This window comes from Hippichthys cyanospilos, chromosome 10, assembly GCF_059441005.1.
Source record: "Hippichthys cyanospilos isolate Australia breed blue-spotted pipefish chromosome 10, RoL_Hcya_1.0, whole genome shotgun sequence".
NCBI lineage: Eukaryota > Metazoa > Chordata > Actinopteri > Syngnathiformes > Syngnathidae > Hippichthys > Hippichthys cyanospilos.
In genome coordinates, this window is record NC_142378.1 from 22,304,524 (window position 1) to 22,322,500 (window position 17,977).

The following is a 17,977-nucleotide window of genomic DNA, read 5'->3' on the forward strand; positions in this document are numbered from 1 at the left end:
ATCACTTCTATTGACTTTTTTGTAGGTCTTGCAGTCCTTCATTTGCCTACAAAGTTTCATAGCTGTAGGTCAAACCAAACAGGATTGACTGTAATCTTTCGACTAATGACATTTTTTGCAGCCACTAGGTGGCGCTAGCTTTAAACTGGAATATATTTTTGTCGATATGTTCAGGAGAATATTTTCATCCAATGTGTGAAATTGTGAGAAGATCAGATCATCTGGGTCAAATTACAGCAACTTTTACTGGACAGATAAAGCTTCGGAATGAAAATGGTCGTAGAGGCCACGCCCATTATCGAAACTTCGTAAAATTTGGTGGAGGTCAGCAGGGCTGTCTAGAGGCTTTTCAGACCTAATTTCAGCGATATTACATCAAAGGGCTCAGCTAAACACATAAAAACGTTTAAAAAATGCTCTATTTTTGGCTGCCACTAGGTGGCGCTCGCACTATAACAAAAAATACGTTGTTAGGTGTATTCCGCATTGGAAACCCATAAAATTTATGAAGTTTAGAAAAGATAAGACCCTCTGGGACCAAACACAGCAACTTTGTTCGTTATGGCGAGACATCAGACTGACATTTTTGTTTGCCACTAGATGGCCTTATAAGCAATTGAATATTTTTTTAAACACTTGTGTTAAGGGCTTGAGTCTCCATGTGTCTGTGAAGTTTCAGATTTTTCTAAGCTTGTAAAGCTGAGTTATAAAGGTTTGCTTCACATGTGGCAAAGTACTCATCAAAGGCATAATATAAAGCCCCGCCCCCAACATATTTGATGGCGGATCATCACAAAAATTTGAACAATTGTGCCTGACAGTCAGATAAAACATCACAGCAAATTTGAAGTCGATCGGGTCAAGCATTTGGGAGAAAAAAGGAGCAGTTCGGGACCTGCAAATGAGCAAAAACGGGCTAAAGGTGCACATTCAAAAATTCATAACTCTCTTTCTGTACATCTGAGCACATGGCTCGCGCTGACTTTTTTGTAGGGCTCGAGGTCCTACATAAGGCTACAAATTTTTGGAGCTGTAGGTCAAACGGGCCGGGAGTGAGAGGCTATTTTCCACTCATAAGGCCATTTTGGGGCCAATTACAGCCACTTTTTTCGTTTTGGCGAGTCATCTGACTTTGAGGTGGCGTGCAGACTACGCCCATTATCGAAAAGTCGTATAATTTTAAAACCTTAATATTCCATGTCTTAATGATATTCTGACCAATTTTCATTTGTTTTACTCAAACAGACTGAGCACAATACACGAAAGTGTAAAAAATGACATTTTAATCAACCACTAGGCGGCGCTAGTAGGTATTTAAAAAAACTTTTTTTAAAGGTGTTAAAGACATAAGTTTCCATGTGTCTATGAAGTTTTAGATTTTTTTAAGCTAGTACATCAAAGTTATTAAGGTTTTTGTCACTCTTGGCGAAGGAAAAATTGAACACATAATTTGAAGCCACGCCCCTATCATATATGTCAGCGGATCTGCACCAAATTTTGCCCACTTGTGCCCCTATGTGTGAATATGGACCACAGCAAATTTGAAGGCGATTGAGTAAAGCGTTTGGGAGAAACAAGGAGCAGTTTGTGACCTGCAAACGTGCAAAAATGGGCCAAAAATGCACATTCAAAAATTCATAACTCTTTTTCTGTACATCTGAGCACATGGCTCGCGCTGACTTTTTTGTAGGTCTCTAGGTCCTACATATGCCTAAAAATTTTCGTAGCTCTAGGTCAAACGGGCCGGGACCAGGTGCACTTTTTCAACCTTAGGTGGCGCTGCAGAGCCATTTTTTTTGCATTGTTTTGGGAAACACAAAAATATCCAATTTTTCACAGGGCCCGACAAATGTGCAAATTTTGGTGACTTTTCGTGCATGTTTAGGCCCTCAAAAATGGAAAAGCGCTGCACAGTAAATAATAATAATAATAATAATAATCTGGAGAAAAACAAGAGGGCTCTCGCAGCGGTAGCTGCTCGGGCCCTAATAATAATAATAAGAAGAATAATAATCTGGAGAAAAACAAGAGGGCTCTCGCAGCGGTAGCTGCTCGGGCCCTAATAATAATAATAATAATAATAAGAATAATAATCTGGAGAAAAACAAGAGGGCTCTCGCAGCGGTAGCTGCTCGGGCCCTAATAATAATCTGGAGAAAAACAAGAGGGCTCTCGCAGCGGTAGCTGCTCGGGCCCTAATAATCTGGAGAAAAACAAGAGGGCTCTCGCAGCGGTAGCTGCTCGGGCCCTAATAATAATCCGGAGAAAAACAAGAGGGCTCTCGCAGCGGTAGCTGCTCGGGCCCTAACTAGAGCTGCAAGCAGCTATAAAGGGCCCTCGCAGACCTGTGCACGTTGGGGTATGAACAGGTCGGGGTATGAACAAGGACTATGAACGATGAAAAAGTAGTTGTAGATGACTTCAGTGCAGGACTCTTACCAAATATGTAAAATTTAGACAAGGTGGGACAATGTGGGTGGAGTTACTGCAGCTTTTATTGTTCCAATTTTGTTACTTTCAATGCCATATAGGCCACACCCACTGTGGAAACATCGTACTGATTTGTGGAGGGCATAAGGCATGGCCGCTGGCTTTTCAGAAAACATTTAAGGGATATCGCTTCAAGGAGCTCAGCAGAGTACATAAAAACATTAAGGATTTGCTATGTTTTTTGCTGCCACTAGGTGGCGCTCGTACTATGATAAAAAATAGGCTTGTAGGTGTGTTTCACATTGGACTCCCATCCCATATACGAAGTTTTAAAAATATCAGATCGTCTAGGTCCAATTACAGCAACTTTTACCGTTTTCGCGAGACATCGGATTTTGAGTTGGCATATAGGCCACGCTCTTTATTGAAAAGTCATAAAAGTTGAGAACCTTAATGTTCCAATGTGTCATAGCTTTTCTGACCATTTTTGAGTTCATTTAGTCAAACAGGCATTTCACAGTAAATAAAAGTATAAAAAATGAGATTTTTGTCCGCCACTGGGTGGCGCTGTAAATGATTTGAAAGTTTATCACATAGCTGTATTATTGCATGACTTTTAAAGGCCCAGGAAAGTTTCAGATGGTTTGAGGCTGTAATAGCTGAGTTTTTAAGATTTTTTTCACTCTTGGCGAAGGAAGTATTAAACATAATTTGAAGCTCCGCCCCCATCTTTTATGTCAAGAGATCTTCACGATATTTGGACTATGTGTGCCCCTCAGTTGGATAATGATTCATGCCAAAGTTGAAGGTAATGGGGTGAATCCTTTAAGAGTAAAAGGCACTAGTTTGAGAGCAGCTAATGTCTAAGAATGGGACAAAACTGCATATTGAAAAAAATTCATAAAAAATTTTCTGTACATCCTAGCACATCACTTCTATTGACTTTTTTGTAGGTCTTACAGTCCTTCATTTGCCTAAAAAGTTTCATAGCTGTAGGTCAAACCAAACAGGATTGACTGTAATCTTTCGACTAATGACATTTTTTGCAGCCACTAGGTGGCGCTAGCTTTGAACTGGAAATTATTTTTGTTGATATGTTCAAGAGAATATTTTCATCCAATGTGTGAAATTGTGAGAAGATCAGATCATCTGGGTCAAATTACAGCAAATTTTACTGGACAGATAAAGCTTCGGAATGAAAATGGTCGTAGAGGCCACGCCCATTATCGAAACTTCGTAAAATTTGGTGGAGGTCAGCAAGGCTATCTAGAGGCTTTTCAGACTTAATTTCAGCGATATTACTTCAAAGGGCTCAGCTAAACACATAAAAACGTTTAAAAAATGCTATATTTTTGGCTGCCACTAGGTGTCGCTCGCACTATAAGAAAAAATACATTGATAGGTGTATTCCGCATTGGAAATCCATCAAATATGTAATGTTTAGGAAAGATAAGACCATCTGGGTCCAAATACAGCAACTTTGTTCGTTTTCGCGAGAAATCAAACGGACATTTTTGTTTGCCACTAGGTGGCCTTATAAGCAATTTAAGATTTTTTTAAACACATGTGTTAAGGGCTTGAGTCTTCATGTGTCTGTGAAGTTTCAGATTTTTCCAAGCTTGGAAAGCTGAGTTATAAAGGTTTGTTTCACATGTGGCAAAGTAATCATCAAAGGCATAATATGAAGCCCCGCCCCCACCATATTTGATTGCGGATCGTCACGAAAATTTGAACAATTGTGCCTCAGAGTCAGATAAAACATCACAGCAAATTTGAAGTCGATCGGGTCAAGCGTTTGGGAGAAAAAAGGAGCAGTTCGGGACCTGATACAAAAATATCCAATTTTTCACCGGGCCCGACAAATGTGCAAATTTTGGTGACTTTTCGTGCATGTTTAGGCCCTCAAAAATGGAAAAGCGCTGCACAGTAAATAATAATAATAATAACTAGAGCTGCAAGCAGCTATAAAGGGCCCTCGCAGAACTGTGCACGTTGGGGTATGAACAGGTCGGGGTATGAACAAGGACTATGAATGATGAAAAATTTGTTGTAGATCACTTCAGTGCAGGACTATTACCAAATATGTAAAATTTAGACAAGGTGGGACAATGTGTGTGGAGTTACTGCAGCTTTTATTGTTCCAATTTTGTGACTTACAATGCCATATAGGCCACAGCCACTGTCGAAACATTGTACTCATATGTGGGGGGCATAAGGCATGGCCACTGGCTTTTCAGAACACATTTTAAGGATATCACTTTAAGGGGCTCAGCAGAGTACATAAAAACATTAAGGATTTGCTATTTTTTTGCAGCCACTAGGTGGCGCTCGTACTATGATTAAAAAATAGGCTTGTAGGTGTGTTTCACATTGGACTCCAATCCCATATACGAAGTTTTAAAAATATCAGATCATCTAGGTCCAATTACAGCAACTTTTACCGTTTTGGCGAGACATTTGATTTTGAGTTGGCATAGAGGCCACGCCCTTTATTGAAAAGTCATAAAAGTTGAGAACCTTAATGTTCCAATGTGTCATAGCTTATCTGACCATTTTTGAGTTCATTTAGTCAAACAGGCATTTCACAGTACATAAAAGTATAAAAAATGAGATTTTTGTCCGCCACTGAGTGGCACTGTAAATGATTTGAAAGTTTATCACATAGCTGTATTATTGCATGACTTTTAAAGTCCCAGGAAAGTTTCAGATGGTTTGAAGCTGTCATAGCTGAGTTATTAATATTTTTGTCACTCTTGGCGAAGGAAGTATTAAACATAATTTGAAGCTCCGCCCCCATCTTTTTTGTAAAGAGATCTTCACGATATTTGGACTATGTGTGCCCCTCAGTTGGATAATGATTCGTGCCAAAAGTGAAGGTAATGGGGTGAATCATTTAAGAGAAAAAGGCACTAGTTTGAGACCAGCTAATTTCTAAGAATGGGACAAAACTTTAATTAAAAAAATTCTTAACAATTTTTCTGTACATCCTAGCACATCACTTCTATTGACTTTTTTGTAGGTCTTGCAGTCCTTCATATGCCTACAAAGTTTCATAGCTGTAGGTCAAACCAAACAGGATTGACTGTAATCTTTCGACTAATGACATTTTTTGCAGCCACTAGGTGGCGCTAGCTTTAAACTGGAATATATTTTTGTCGATATGTTCAGGAGAATATTTTCATCCAATGTGTGAAATTGTGAGAAGATCAGATCATCTGGGTCATATTACAGCAACTTTTACTTGACAGATAAAGTTTTGGAATGAAAATGGTCGTAGAGGCCACGCCCATTATCGAAACTTCGTAAAATTTGGTGGAGGTCAGCAAGGCTGTCTAGAGGCTTTTCAGACTTAATTTCAGCGATATTACTTCAAAGGGCTTAGCTAAACACATAAAAACGTTTAAAAAATGCTACATTTTTGGCTGCCACTAGGTGTCGCTCGCACTATAAGAAAAAATACGTTGATAGGTGTATTCCGCATTGGAAATCCATCAAATATGTAATGTTTAGAAAAGATAAGACCATCTGGGTCCAAATACAGCAACTTTGTTCGTTTTCGCGAGAAATCAAACGGACATTTTTGTTTGCCACTAGGTGGCCTTATAAGCAATTTAAGATTTTTTTAAACACATGTGTTAAGGGCTTGAGTCTTCATGTGTCTGTGAAGTTTCAGATTTGCACCAAATTTTGCCCACTTGTGCCCCTACGTGTGAATATGGACCACAGCAAATTTGAAGGTGATTGAGTAAAGCGTAGCGGTAGCGCAGCGGTAGCTGCTCGGGCCCTAATAATAAGAAGAAGAATAATAATCTGGAGAAAAACAAGAGGGCTCTCGCAGCGGTAGCTGCTCGGGCCCTAATAATAAGAATAATAATCTGGAGAAAAACAAGAGGGCTCTCGCAGCGGTAGCTGCTCGGGCCCTAATAATAATAATAATAATAATAATAATAATAATAATAAGAAGAAGAATCTGGAGAAAAACAAGAGGGCTCTCGCAGCGGTAGCTGCTCGGGCCCTAATAATCCGGAGAAAAACAAGAGGGCTCTCGCAGCGGTAGCTGCTCGGGCCCTAATAATAATAATCCGGAGAGGAACAATAGGGACCTCGCAGCGGTCGCTGCTCAGGCCCTAATAATAATAATCTGGGGAGGAACAATAGGGACCTCGCAGTGGTCACTGCTAGGTCCCTAATAATAATAATCTGGGGAGGAACAATAGGGACCTCGCAGTGGTCACTGCGAGGTCCCTAATAATAATAATCTGGGGAGGAACAATAGGGACCTCGCAGCGGTCGCTGCTCGGGCCCTAATAATAATCTGGGGAGGAACAATAGCGACCTCGCAGTGGTCACTGCTCGGGCCCTAAATAGAGCCAATAGGTATTTACAACAAATGAGTATTTACAAGGATAAAGATAGAACTATGGGTCAAACATAAATGGCAATAGTAAAAGGCTGGCACAGAAAAAAAGTAATCACCTAAAGTAGTTACTACAAAAGAAGAACAAATCACTAACCAGTAACAATGGGAGCATACTGGCCAAACACAAGCATGGAGAACTGAAACTCACAAGACATTAAAAAATCTGAAGAGCAAATCACGGGTTGAGGGCCGAGAACAAGGAAAGAAAAGAAAGGGAGAAAGGAAAAAAAAAGCCTTCTAAAAGTGTTATTTTTAGGCCTGGAACAACATCAACTTTTTAAGTTTTTAACTTTTTTAAGTTTGTGCTATATAGTGCAGTGATGTCTTGACAGCAGGCAAAGCCATTGGGCAGGAACCATCCCACATTCCAGCCAGGTGGACCGCAGACGGCCGAACTCCTAACCCGTGCTGGTCGACCAGTGCAGGACCCAATGGAGGCGGTCAAGTCAACCCTCACCATTTAGCTAGCCTCCTTTCCCAGCCGGAAGAGGGGGGCAGGAAAAAAGAAAAAAGAAGAAAGCTGCAGACAGGCTCAATTAACTAAATGCTTTTGAATATAAATGTGTTTTTAGTTGGGATTTAAAGATTTCTACTGAGGTGGCTGCGCAAACTTCCATAGGTAGGGTGAGATTTTTTGCAGAACTACTTTGGGAAATAATACAGTTTTCTAGGTTCAGCGTGGTATTCTTAAGCAAGTGCTGATGATGAGCAGGGCCAATAAATAACATCTCAGTTTTATTAGGGTTGAGAAGCAGAAAATTGGAAGACATCCATTGTTTAATCTCGGCAAGGAAAGCCTCCAGTTTACTGCACTTGCACGGATCCGTTATTTCTAAGGGCATATAGAGTTGGGTATCATCAGCATAGCAATGAAAACTAATAGCATGTTTACGTATAATATCACCGAGAGGAATCATGTAGATGTTGAATAGTAAGGGACCAAGTACTGACCCCTGCGGGACACCACATGAGACGGAGAAAGATTCAGAGATCGCATCGCCATAAGAGAGACTATGCGTCCTTCCCAGGATGTAAGAACCAAGAACCAAGAAAGTGCTGATCCCGAGATACCAACACATGATCTAAGACGTTCTATAAGAATATGATGATCAATAGTGTCAAATGCGGCACTAAGATCAAGCAGTAATAATATTGATGAGATGTTGGAATCCAAGGCTAAGAGAAGATCATTCGTCACTTTTACTAGGGCTGTCTCAGTTGAGTGGTTGGCCCTAAAACCTGACTAAAGGAGTTCAAATCTATTGTTGTCTATCATAAAATCGCTAAGCTGTTGTGTTACAACTTTCTCAAGAATTTTGGCGATAAACGGAAGGTGTGACACTGGCCTATAGTTAAAGAGATCTTCAGGATCTAGGTGAGGTTTCTTAAGTAATGGTTGAATGACGGCCGTCTTAAAAGCTTCAGGTACAATGCCAGAGGAGAGTGACAGGTTGATAATATTCAAGACAGATGACCCTAAGACCGGGAATACATCTTTAACGAGTTTGCCTTGGAAGCGGGTCGAGCATGCAGGACGTCGGCTTTGCTGCATTAACCAGGTGTGTAAGACACTCCAGGGATACTAAATCAAACTGGGACAGGGTAACCAGACTTTCTTGAACCTGATTGTCCGAACTAGCATCAACAATCACAGTCGAGGGGGTAAGCGGCGCTGCCTTTTTTATTTTGTCCCTTGTTAGCTGAATCCGCTGAGTAAAGAATTGCATGAAATTGTGTGCTGAATGGAGGGAACTATGATTAACCTGCTGCTGCTGTGTTAGCTGCGCTACCGTCTCAAATAAATATTTTGGGTTATTTTTATTAAGACTAATCATTTTGGAAAAGTAATTTGTTTTTGCTAACCTAAGAGCCTCTTTATATTTCAGCAAGCTATCGCACCAGGCCTGATGGAAAACCTCGAGTTTAGTTGTTCGCCATTTACGCTCAAGTTGTCTACTTAACAATTTACACATACACGTTTCCTCCGTAAACCACGGAGTGTGCCGCTTCAGACGAGTTTTAAGTTTCAGCGGCGCAATAGAGTTTAGGGAATTTAAAAGAACTGAATTAAAATCATTCGCGAGCTTATCGACTGAACCAGTGAAAGACGGAAAGGCAGCTGTTGCGGAAGGCAGTAATTCAGAAAGTGCAGCAGTGGTTGAAGAATTAATATCACGGCTCTTAAAGCCTTGGTTGTGGACAACAAGACCACACTGAGCTAGGACTTCAAATGTTATAAGATAATGATCAGACATAACATTAGTATGCGGCAGAATTGTGATGTTTGAGGAAGTTAGGCCATGGGTTAGCACTAAGTCTAAGATATTACCATTCCGGTGTGTTGCTGCTTTTATTATTTGTGTAAAACCAAATGCATCGATTATTGCTTGAAAAGCTACAGTAAGTGGCTCCAATGGGGAGTTCATGTGAATATTGAAGTCACCCATAATTAATATATTATCTGTGTGAGTTATTAAGTCAGCCATAAGTTCAGGGAATTCATCTAAGAATCCAGAGTATGAACCGGGAGGACGGTAAATAACTACCACATAGAATGGTGGTAAGGAGCTCGATCACATAACGAGAGCCTCAAATGTCTTGAAAGTGTGACTCGTGCTTGTGCTAAGCCTAAAATCAGATTCTGAAATTAGGGCGACACACCCCCCTTTTTTACAAGTACGGGCAACATGTGAGCCCACAAAGTTTGCGGGTGAGGCCTCATTTAATGGTAAGAATTCATTTGGTTTTAGCCAGGTTTCGCAGAGACCAAGCACGTTAAGATTTTGATCTGTAATAAGATCATTTACAAGAAGGGCTTTTGAAGGGAGTGACCTAATATTTATGAAGCCGAATTTAAACTGGGAAATTTTTCCTGGACTATTCTGAGTCCTTGTGTTGGTAGTACTAATACCAACAAGATTTTTATGGCTGGGGCTTGCTCTGTATTTTGAGTAATTAAAACCTCGTCGCAATGTTAGTAAAGTAGGAATTCGATTGTTGACGGCTACAGCGCGCATATTGATATTAATATTCCGCCTAGGCACTTTGTCACTAGTCTTACTGATTAGAGGCAGGGCTATTTTCCTTAATCAACACCACCTCAGCAGAAATCTTATCATTAGGGCATTCAGCATTAGGTATTGAAACAGTGTGTGGATTGCAGTGACCTAGACTAAATATGCTATGTGTGTTGTAGCAGTCCAGCCTAGTGCCGGTTAACTCTAGCCTCAACGACTCCACACCCGTACTAGCAGGCTCGCTACTCGCCTGCGACCCGACATGCTCTAATGTGGGAAGTCATGGAAGGCTCAACCAGTAATCTATGTTTCTAGAAAGAGTGATGGCGCCTTCCCAGTTAGGGTGAAGGCCATACATCCTCAGCAGGTCGGGCCGGCCCCAGAAAGAGGGCCAATTATCTACAAACTGGAAACCCTGCTCTCTACAGAAACTAGCCATTCACCGGTTAAGCGAGAATAATCTGCTAAACCTCTCATCATTGCCTCTCGCAGGCAGAGGGCCAGAGACAATAACTCGATGCCGACTCATCTTTCTTGCGGGATTACAAGTCCTAGCTATGTTCTTCTTTGTAATCTCAGATTGCCTCATTCTAGTATCGTTGGAGCCGGCGTGTATCACTATGTCCGAGTAGCTAGTGTTGTTTGCACTAGACTGGTGTCTAGCCCTCTTGCGTGTCAGCTCCCTAAGGTTAGCTTCAATGTCGGGTGCTCTGGCCCCAGGGATACACATTACGGTGGCTGGCGTTTTAAGCTTGATGTTACGGGTGATGGAGTCCCCTATAACTAATGTGCGGGAGCCAGTAGACTGAAATAGAGTTTTCCCAGAGAGGGGGCTAAAACGATTATGCGTCCGAACAGGCTCACTGCGGCTAGCAGGCTTCTTAGGGCTAATGCTAGCCGGACTAGCGGGTATGCTACGACCCGCACTAGCCGACGCTAGCGGCATTGCGGGAGGGCTACGGCCCGCATTGTCACTATCAGATGTTTCCGTCTGATCTACGATTATCAGACTACTCTGCTCTAGCTGATGGACACGGCCCTCTAGGAGAGAAAGCCTCTCCATGAGAATAACTCAGGTGTCGCAAGTGACAGATGAGGTGGAGGTGCACGGAGCCATGCTTACCTTAGTACAGCCGAGCGAAATACTTACGCTAGCAGAGCTGTACGAGGACGAACGGAGCTAGGAGCTGTTCAGAGAAACGGCGAATCACTAGCTATCGAAGAATGGAAGCAGTCCTCAAAAATGAAGGAAAAAGAAGAAAAAAAAACACTGAACACAGGTCCGACGGGTGGTGGTAAAAATAGAAAAATAGAAAAAGAAAAATATCGTTCGTCTCTCCAGCTAAGGCTAAAACAGCGACAGCAGAAAAACACTCCCCGGAAGCGAAAGTCAACGAAGACGGAAGTTATAATTATTTCTTATTGAGAAATGGCCTGACAATTTAGGTTGATTATTTTTTGTGGAGAAAAATTTAATAGGAGTTAAATTTTTTATTTTTGATCGTTTTTGTGAAGAAATATTTAATTGTAATTTATTTTATTTTTGAAAATTGATTTTTTCTATGATCCATAAGAGGACATTTAATGCTGATTATATTTTGTGGACCAATACAAATAAAGTTTGAAAAGGTCTAAAATTTATTTAATCAGACACTTGATGGCAGTTTTTTTTTCTTTCGCTTTTTTTTTTTTTTTTTTTTAAACCCCAACCTCCACCTAAAAATGCTTTGCACTGGTTAAGGGGTCCTTGGCTGAAAACATATTTCACAGGGGCTACATCACTGAAAAAATTGTTGAGAACTGATTTAACACACGCAATGGCATTACAGCGGACTAATGGGTTTGGTCCTTTCAGTATTTTTCAATGCTTCGTGGAATCATCTTACGGGCCACATTAACCCTCATGGGCCAGAACCGGCCCATGGGTCGTACATCAGTTGGATGATCTGAAATTTGATCAACGATGGCCATGATCCACCTTCAATTTCTTATTTTACTCCTTGCAGGTAATGGTTTGAAGATGCTGATGAAACGGGCAGTTAAACTGAAAGATGTTCTGGTAATGAAGATGATCAGAAATATTTCACAGCACAATGGATCTACCAAAATGTTATTCTTGGTAAGTGTAAAGAATAGGACTACAACAACCTACTATTTTGGTCTTTTATTAAAATGACAATTGGACTTTTAGGCAGAGATGGACAACTTACATTCTTTTGCCTCCCTGCTGTCATCGTTGGTCCGCCATTTTTTCACACTGAAAGTACCTAAACAAGAATGCATTGCTAAATTTTTAGCGTGCAGCTTCTTTTTATGAATCATGTATAAAGCACAATAACATAAAAAAATCTCTGAACACATAATTCTAAACATTAGTTTTAGCTTTCAGTAGTCATTAATTCTGCTGAGCAAGATTGTGTACAATATGCATTTTGGTAAGTGAAACCATGTCTCAGAAAGGCAACTTTAACAAAGATATTCCCAGTAATGGTGGCTGTGTTATGGCTGTGAATCACAAATAGTGAATTGAACCAAGACATTTTATTCACTCAACCAAACTCACTGTGACTATAGTCACATTGACTATAAAGTGACTCAGGTTCATAGTCTAAAGATACAGAAACATTGCACACAAATATTTAAACCAGATGGCTTGTATTTCTGTCTGGGAATGGGACATTTCGGAGTGACAGACGTCTAACGGACATCTGATGGAATGTCCATTATGGTGGATGAAAAATACACTTTCAACATTCTTAAGCCGACATTTTTTTAGCATTCCCATCATTCATTAAACCATTACAAAAACAGTCTACAATTGGAAAAGTTCCGTTAATTGGAGGGAAAAAAAAAATCGGAACATTAGTTTAAAAATTCCCACTTCCGTAGATTAGGTTACAGGCCCTGGGATTTTTTTGTCGCATGGGTATTTTATAACAACAATAAAGATGATAGCAATAAAAATAATAATTATAATCATCATCATCATAATCATTGGTGCACAGAACTGGTCTGCATGTGCGACAGAAATCACTGATATGTAACATGGTGTGCTTCACTGCACTCATTTGCATACCATACCTGTTAGATGGCAACCGAGCCTGGGCTCCCTAAATGTATTGATGTCCAATACAAGAAATTTTACAACGCAATCTACATTGTTGACAGTGGGCCCAGCAAAATGAGCTGGCTTGTTGTGTATGGAAAAGTTGCTTGTATCCACTAGAATGTGTTGGGATGCCATTTCATCTTATTGCTCCCGTTCCTATACCACTGCCATTTTTTTCAATAGTGCGCATTGTCCCAACGGGAGTGAAAGGGTTAAACTACCCAATCATATCAGACAATATCACGATCTAGAAATTTGATTAACCACCTGAACATGTACTGCATTAATGCATCTCGCTTTGTGCACTCTAGACTTCTAAACCATTAATGATAAAAAGAAAAAGAGCAATGAATCTCTTTTAAATATGTATTTCAATAAACATCTAAAAATTGAACATTTACAAAAGTAAAAAAGTATAGTAAAAAATTGTGTGGCATGTGAGTGGCACCCAGGTAATGATATACATGACAAACGAAGGAAAAAACTCAAAAGAAAAAAAAATCACGGCGTCATGTCAAATAAATTGGCGTTATGTGCTAAAATGAGCTGTAAATAAAATAAAAAAAATAAAGTAATAAAGTAAACTTAAAAAGAAATACAAGAATGATTGTATGTAATACAACAGGAACATTTGGTAATGACCAAGATGGTGACCCCAGCATATTGAGAATCTCATTGGTGTGGTGGAAGCATTTTACCTGCGTTGAGGTGTAGCATGACGAAGCTAGATGCTAATGCTAAAATGAATGCAGTGCTGATTTTGGCATTGCTTGTAAAAGTAACAATTTTTGTGCATTGTAACGTTCATTGATTATTATAGATCAATGATTCATATTTTGATGTCATAATCTCAGAATGAAAATCTTTGACTGTCCCACGATTTGATTTGATTCTGATGCAAAGAATCCTCATACAACTTAGTACTTACTAAATTTTGATTTGTAAGGAGCATGACTTTTTCGAGTATAAATAGAAATAACGTGGACAAGTGTGTAGGACCAAAGGTGCCAAAATTCAATAAATAAATCTACCATTCAATAAATAAATAAAAGTGTCATTAAATAATTCAATGTTTCATTAATTAATTAAACGTGTCATTCATCAAATGTTTCATTAATTAAATAAAACATCTATTTAATAAATGCTAAATTTAATTAATAAATGAAACTTTTAATTAATTAAGGACACACTGTTGCGGTGTTCCATGCCTTTAGTTTATCTGTCAAACTCGCTCGTCAAAGTTTGATGGGCGGGTTCCAACACGTGATTGGTTATCCTGCTCCTTAACCAAGGCAGTTCCGAGCACCTGATTGGTTACCCTGCTCTTTAAACCAAGACAGAGTGGGGTACACCATCATGTTTGAGGAGCTGTCCATCGAACTCTGACGAGTGAGGTTGACAGATTAATTAAATTCATGAAACGGCACGTTTCATGCATTTAGTTTAATTTTTAACCTCACTCATCAAAGTTAGTTGGCGGTGCCAAAGCTTGTTTAGCTCAAATCTCGTTCAGTCCATTGCTTTGGTGTGAAGTGGTTGCAAATATTGCGGCTCCGATCACAAAGAACTTTCCTAAGCTTTCAAGCGAGTTAGATAAGAGGTATTTTAGACCAGGGGTGGACAAGTCCTGTTCTTGAGAGTCACAATCCAGCCTCTGTTTTTGATCTTTCCCTAAAACCAAAACACCTGATTCAAATTATGGCCTCATTGACCTGCTTCACGTAAATCTGATAATGACCCTGATTTGAGGCAGGTGTGTTGGTCGAAGGGAAACATCGAAAACAAGCCGATTGTGGCTCTCGAGAATCAGACTTGGCCACCCCTGTTTTGGACCTTGCTGAGTGTGCAAGCAGGGCCTGCACAATACGATTTTATACATCGCAAAGTGGAGGAATGTATTGAAGTTGTGTGATTTCCGCACTTTCCAATCATGACATTGACTAAAGAGTGACCAAAGAACTATCCATATTGGTTATAACCCCTTCTATGGCTTGGTTTGAGGAGGAGGGTAACCAATCAGGTGATAGAACCTGCCCATTAAACTTTGACAAGCGAAGTTGACAGATAAAATAAATCATGAAACGTCACAACAGTGTGTCATTAATTAAATACGTAAATGTTTCATTAATTAATTAAAAGTGTCAATTAAATAAATGTTTAATTAATTAATTAAGTGTCTATTAAATACATTTTCATTAATTAATTAAATGTGGCATTAATTAAATACATGTTTTATTTAAGGAATGATACTTTTAATTAATTAATGAAACAATTAATTGTTTAATGACACTTTTATTTAATTATTGAATGGTACATATTGAATTTTGGCTCTTTCGGATCCTCCATTAACAAGTGCTAATTTTTGAAGCTAGCTATAGGTTGTATAGCTTTTATAGTATAAAATAAGATGAAAGAAAAATTAACAAAGGTAGAGCAATATACAGTGTCATTTTGGAGGAAATCTGTTTAAAATGTATTAATTTATTTAAAAAGATATAAAAATAAACATTGAAAAGAACAAAATGAACAGATCAATTATGCAAATATATATATATATATATATATATATATATATATATATATATATATATATATATATATATATATATATATATATATATGCAAATAATGAAACATGTGCCAGTTTGTTCATTTCCAAGCATATCCAGATCAGTCACAGTTGTTACATAGTATTTACCTCAGTATTTCCATTCACTTCCCTGTATGTACATAGTATTTAGTGCAGTATTTTCATTCATTTCCATGTATGTAATACTTGTGTGTGAATTCATTCGGGGTTTGCATACATTGTTTTGTATTGTATTTTGTTTGTTCTATTTTATTTTGTGGACATGCTGATGTTTTATGTTATGTTGATTACAGACTAATTGCTTTTTGTGTGAATATTTGTTCCTAGTAACCTCCTTCATTTCATGTGCGCGTGTGCGGAAGTCGTGGTGTTGTTGTTGATCCATCAACAGCCGCCTTCCAACTACGTAGATTCTATTTAGTAATCAGTGCATTTGGTTTCACTCAGATAATAGAAGCTGTGATGCACCAGAATGGCAATATCTTAGATTTATTGTTAACACGTGACTTAGCAGCTTCAAATGTCACAAATTGCCTTATACTAATGCTATGTCTGATCCTGATAACATTTGAAGTCTTAGTTCAGGGTGGTCTTATTGACCACAACCAAAGTTATAAGAGCTGTAATATTAGTTCATCAACCACTGCTGCACTTTCTGAACTACTGCATTTGGCAACGGCTTCTTTTTAATTTTTTATTGATTCAATCGATTTGCTCACAAATTATTTTAACATGATTCTTTTAAATTCCCTTGACTCTATCGCACCGTTAAGACCTAAAACTCGTCCAAAGAGGCATACTCCGTAGTTTATAGATGAAACCTGCACGCTTAAACAGTTAAGTCGAAAACTTGAGCGCAAATGGCGATCAACCAAACGACGTCTTCCGTCAGGCCTAGTGCGATAGCTTGCTTAATTATAAAGAAGCTCTTAGTTTACCTAAAACTAATTATTTGTACAAAATGATTGGTCTTAATAAAAACGCCAAATATTTAATACGGTAGCTAAATTAACACAATAGGAGCAGACGACACATAGCTCCCCTCACAGGATTTCATACAATTTTTTATGCAACAGATTCAGGCAAAAATGGGCGAAATAAAAGCCAAATACCCACTCAGGTACTGAGTACACTATATTGGACAATTAGGCCGATGAATGGTTGATACACGCCAGGTTAATGCAGCAAAGCCGAAATCCTGCATTCTGGACCCGCTTCCAAGGAAACTTGTTAAAAACCTGTTTCCGATTTTAAGATCATCTGTTTTGAATATTATCAATTTGTCGGTCTTCATTGGCATTGTATTAGAAGCTTTTAAGACCGCCATTATTCGACCACTACGTAAGAAACCCCACCTTGATCCTGAAAATCTCTTTTAATTATAGACCAGTGTCAAATCTTCCATTTATTGCAAAAATTCTCGAGAAACTCCAGAGTACTCCAGACTGTGTGGGCTCTTCATAGTTTATTATGTTTTATGTTCATTAAAATGTTGTATGTATACTTTTGCAATTAACCTCACAGGATGAAAAAATGCATCCTTGATACACACATTCTAATTTCAAAGTTTGAAGTCATTCTTATTTTGTTAATTCCCATGCCTCTCCTGCTGTTTGATAGGAACATGTTGTAGATTTGGCATCTCAAATCAACTTGGAACACGCTGAAGAATATGTGATAGAATGTCTTGGAACACTTGCAAATTTGACTATTCCTGACATTGACTGGGCTCTGGTTCTTAAAGAGTACAACTTGGTGTCCTACCTGAAAGACAGACTGAAACCAGGTATGATTATGTTCGGTTGTCACGCCATATAGCAAAAGTTCTTCACATTTTTTTAATTCAAGTACCTTTTTTCTACACATCATTTCATTTTTAATTTCTAAAGGTAAGTTTCCTTTTCCCTTACAAATACCACTTGGTGTTGATTCTCCACAAAGTTGTGTGCGTGTGTGTAATTATGTCAATGCGTAAAAAATGCTTTTGACTTCGACTAAAAAAAATGAATAAAACGGTATAACAATTTTTTTTTTTTTTTTAAATGTATTCTCAACCCTTAGGTTTTTGCCTGCTTCTCAGGAAATCCCCTCTCTTATGAGCTGGCAAGTGTCAATTAAAAATGATTACCAATTAGTTTGTATTGGCTGAAATATCGAAGGGTTCTGTGAGTCAACACATCAAAGTAAACAGTGACATTTCAAAGGGTATTACTTGCCCTATAAATTTGACTTAAATGGCACAAATGGAACATTGTTTTTAGAACAAAAAGTAAAGCAATAAATGTTTCAAATTAAATGCAGATGTAACTTAAAGTGCAAATTACATTTTTGTTTTACAGTGGGCAAATTATTTCTGCACGTCTGGATGAAGTCTTCATTGTTGCTTCATGAGATGTTTCTACATCAGCTGG

At 38.8% G+C, this 17,977-nt stretch overlaps 1 protein-coding gene across 3 annotated transcripts in view; it reads left to right on the forward strand.

Annotated features, from left to right (window-relative positions):
• kifap3a (kinesin-associated protein 3a) overlaps positions 1–17,977 on the forward strand; it is a 75,654-nt gene that overhangs the window by 42,561 nt on the left and 15,116 nt on the right. For all 3 annotated transcript variants that reach the window (XM_088425305.1, XM_088425306.1, XM_088425307.1), the window contains 2 exons: positions 11,874–11,986; positions 17,187–17,352. In XM_088425305.1, the coding sequence (XP_088281431.1) occupies positions 11,874–11,986; positions 17,187–17,352 (279 nt within the window). The remainder of the gene's footprint in view (positions 1–11,873; positions 11,987–17,186; positions 17,353–17,977) is intronic.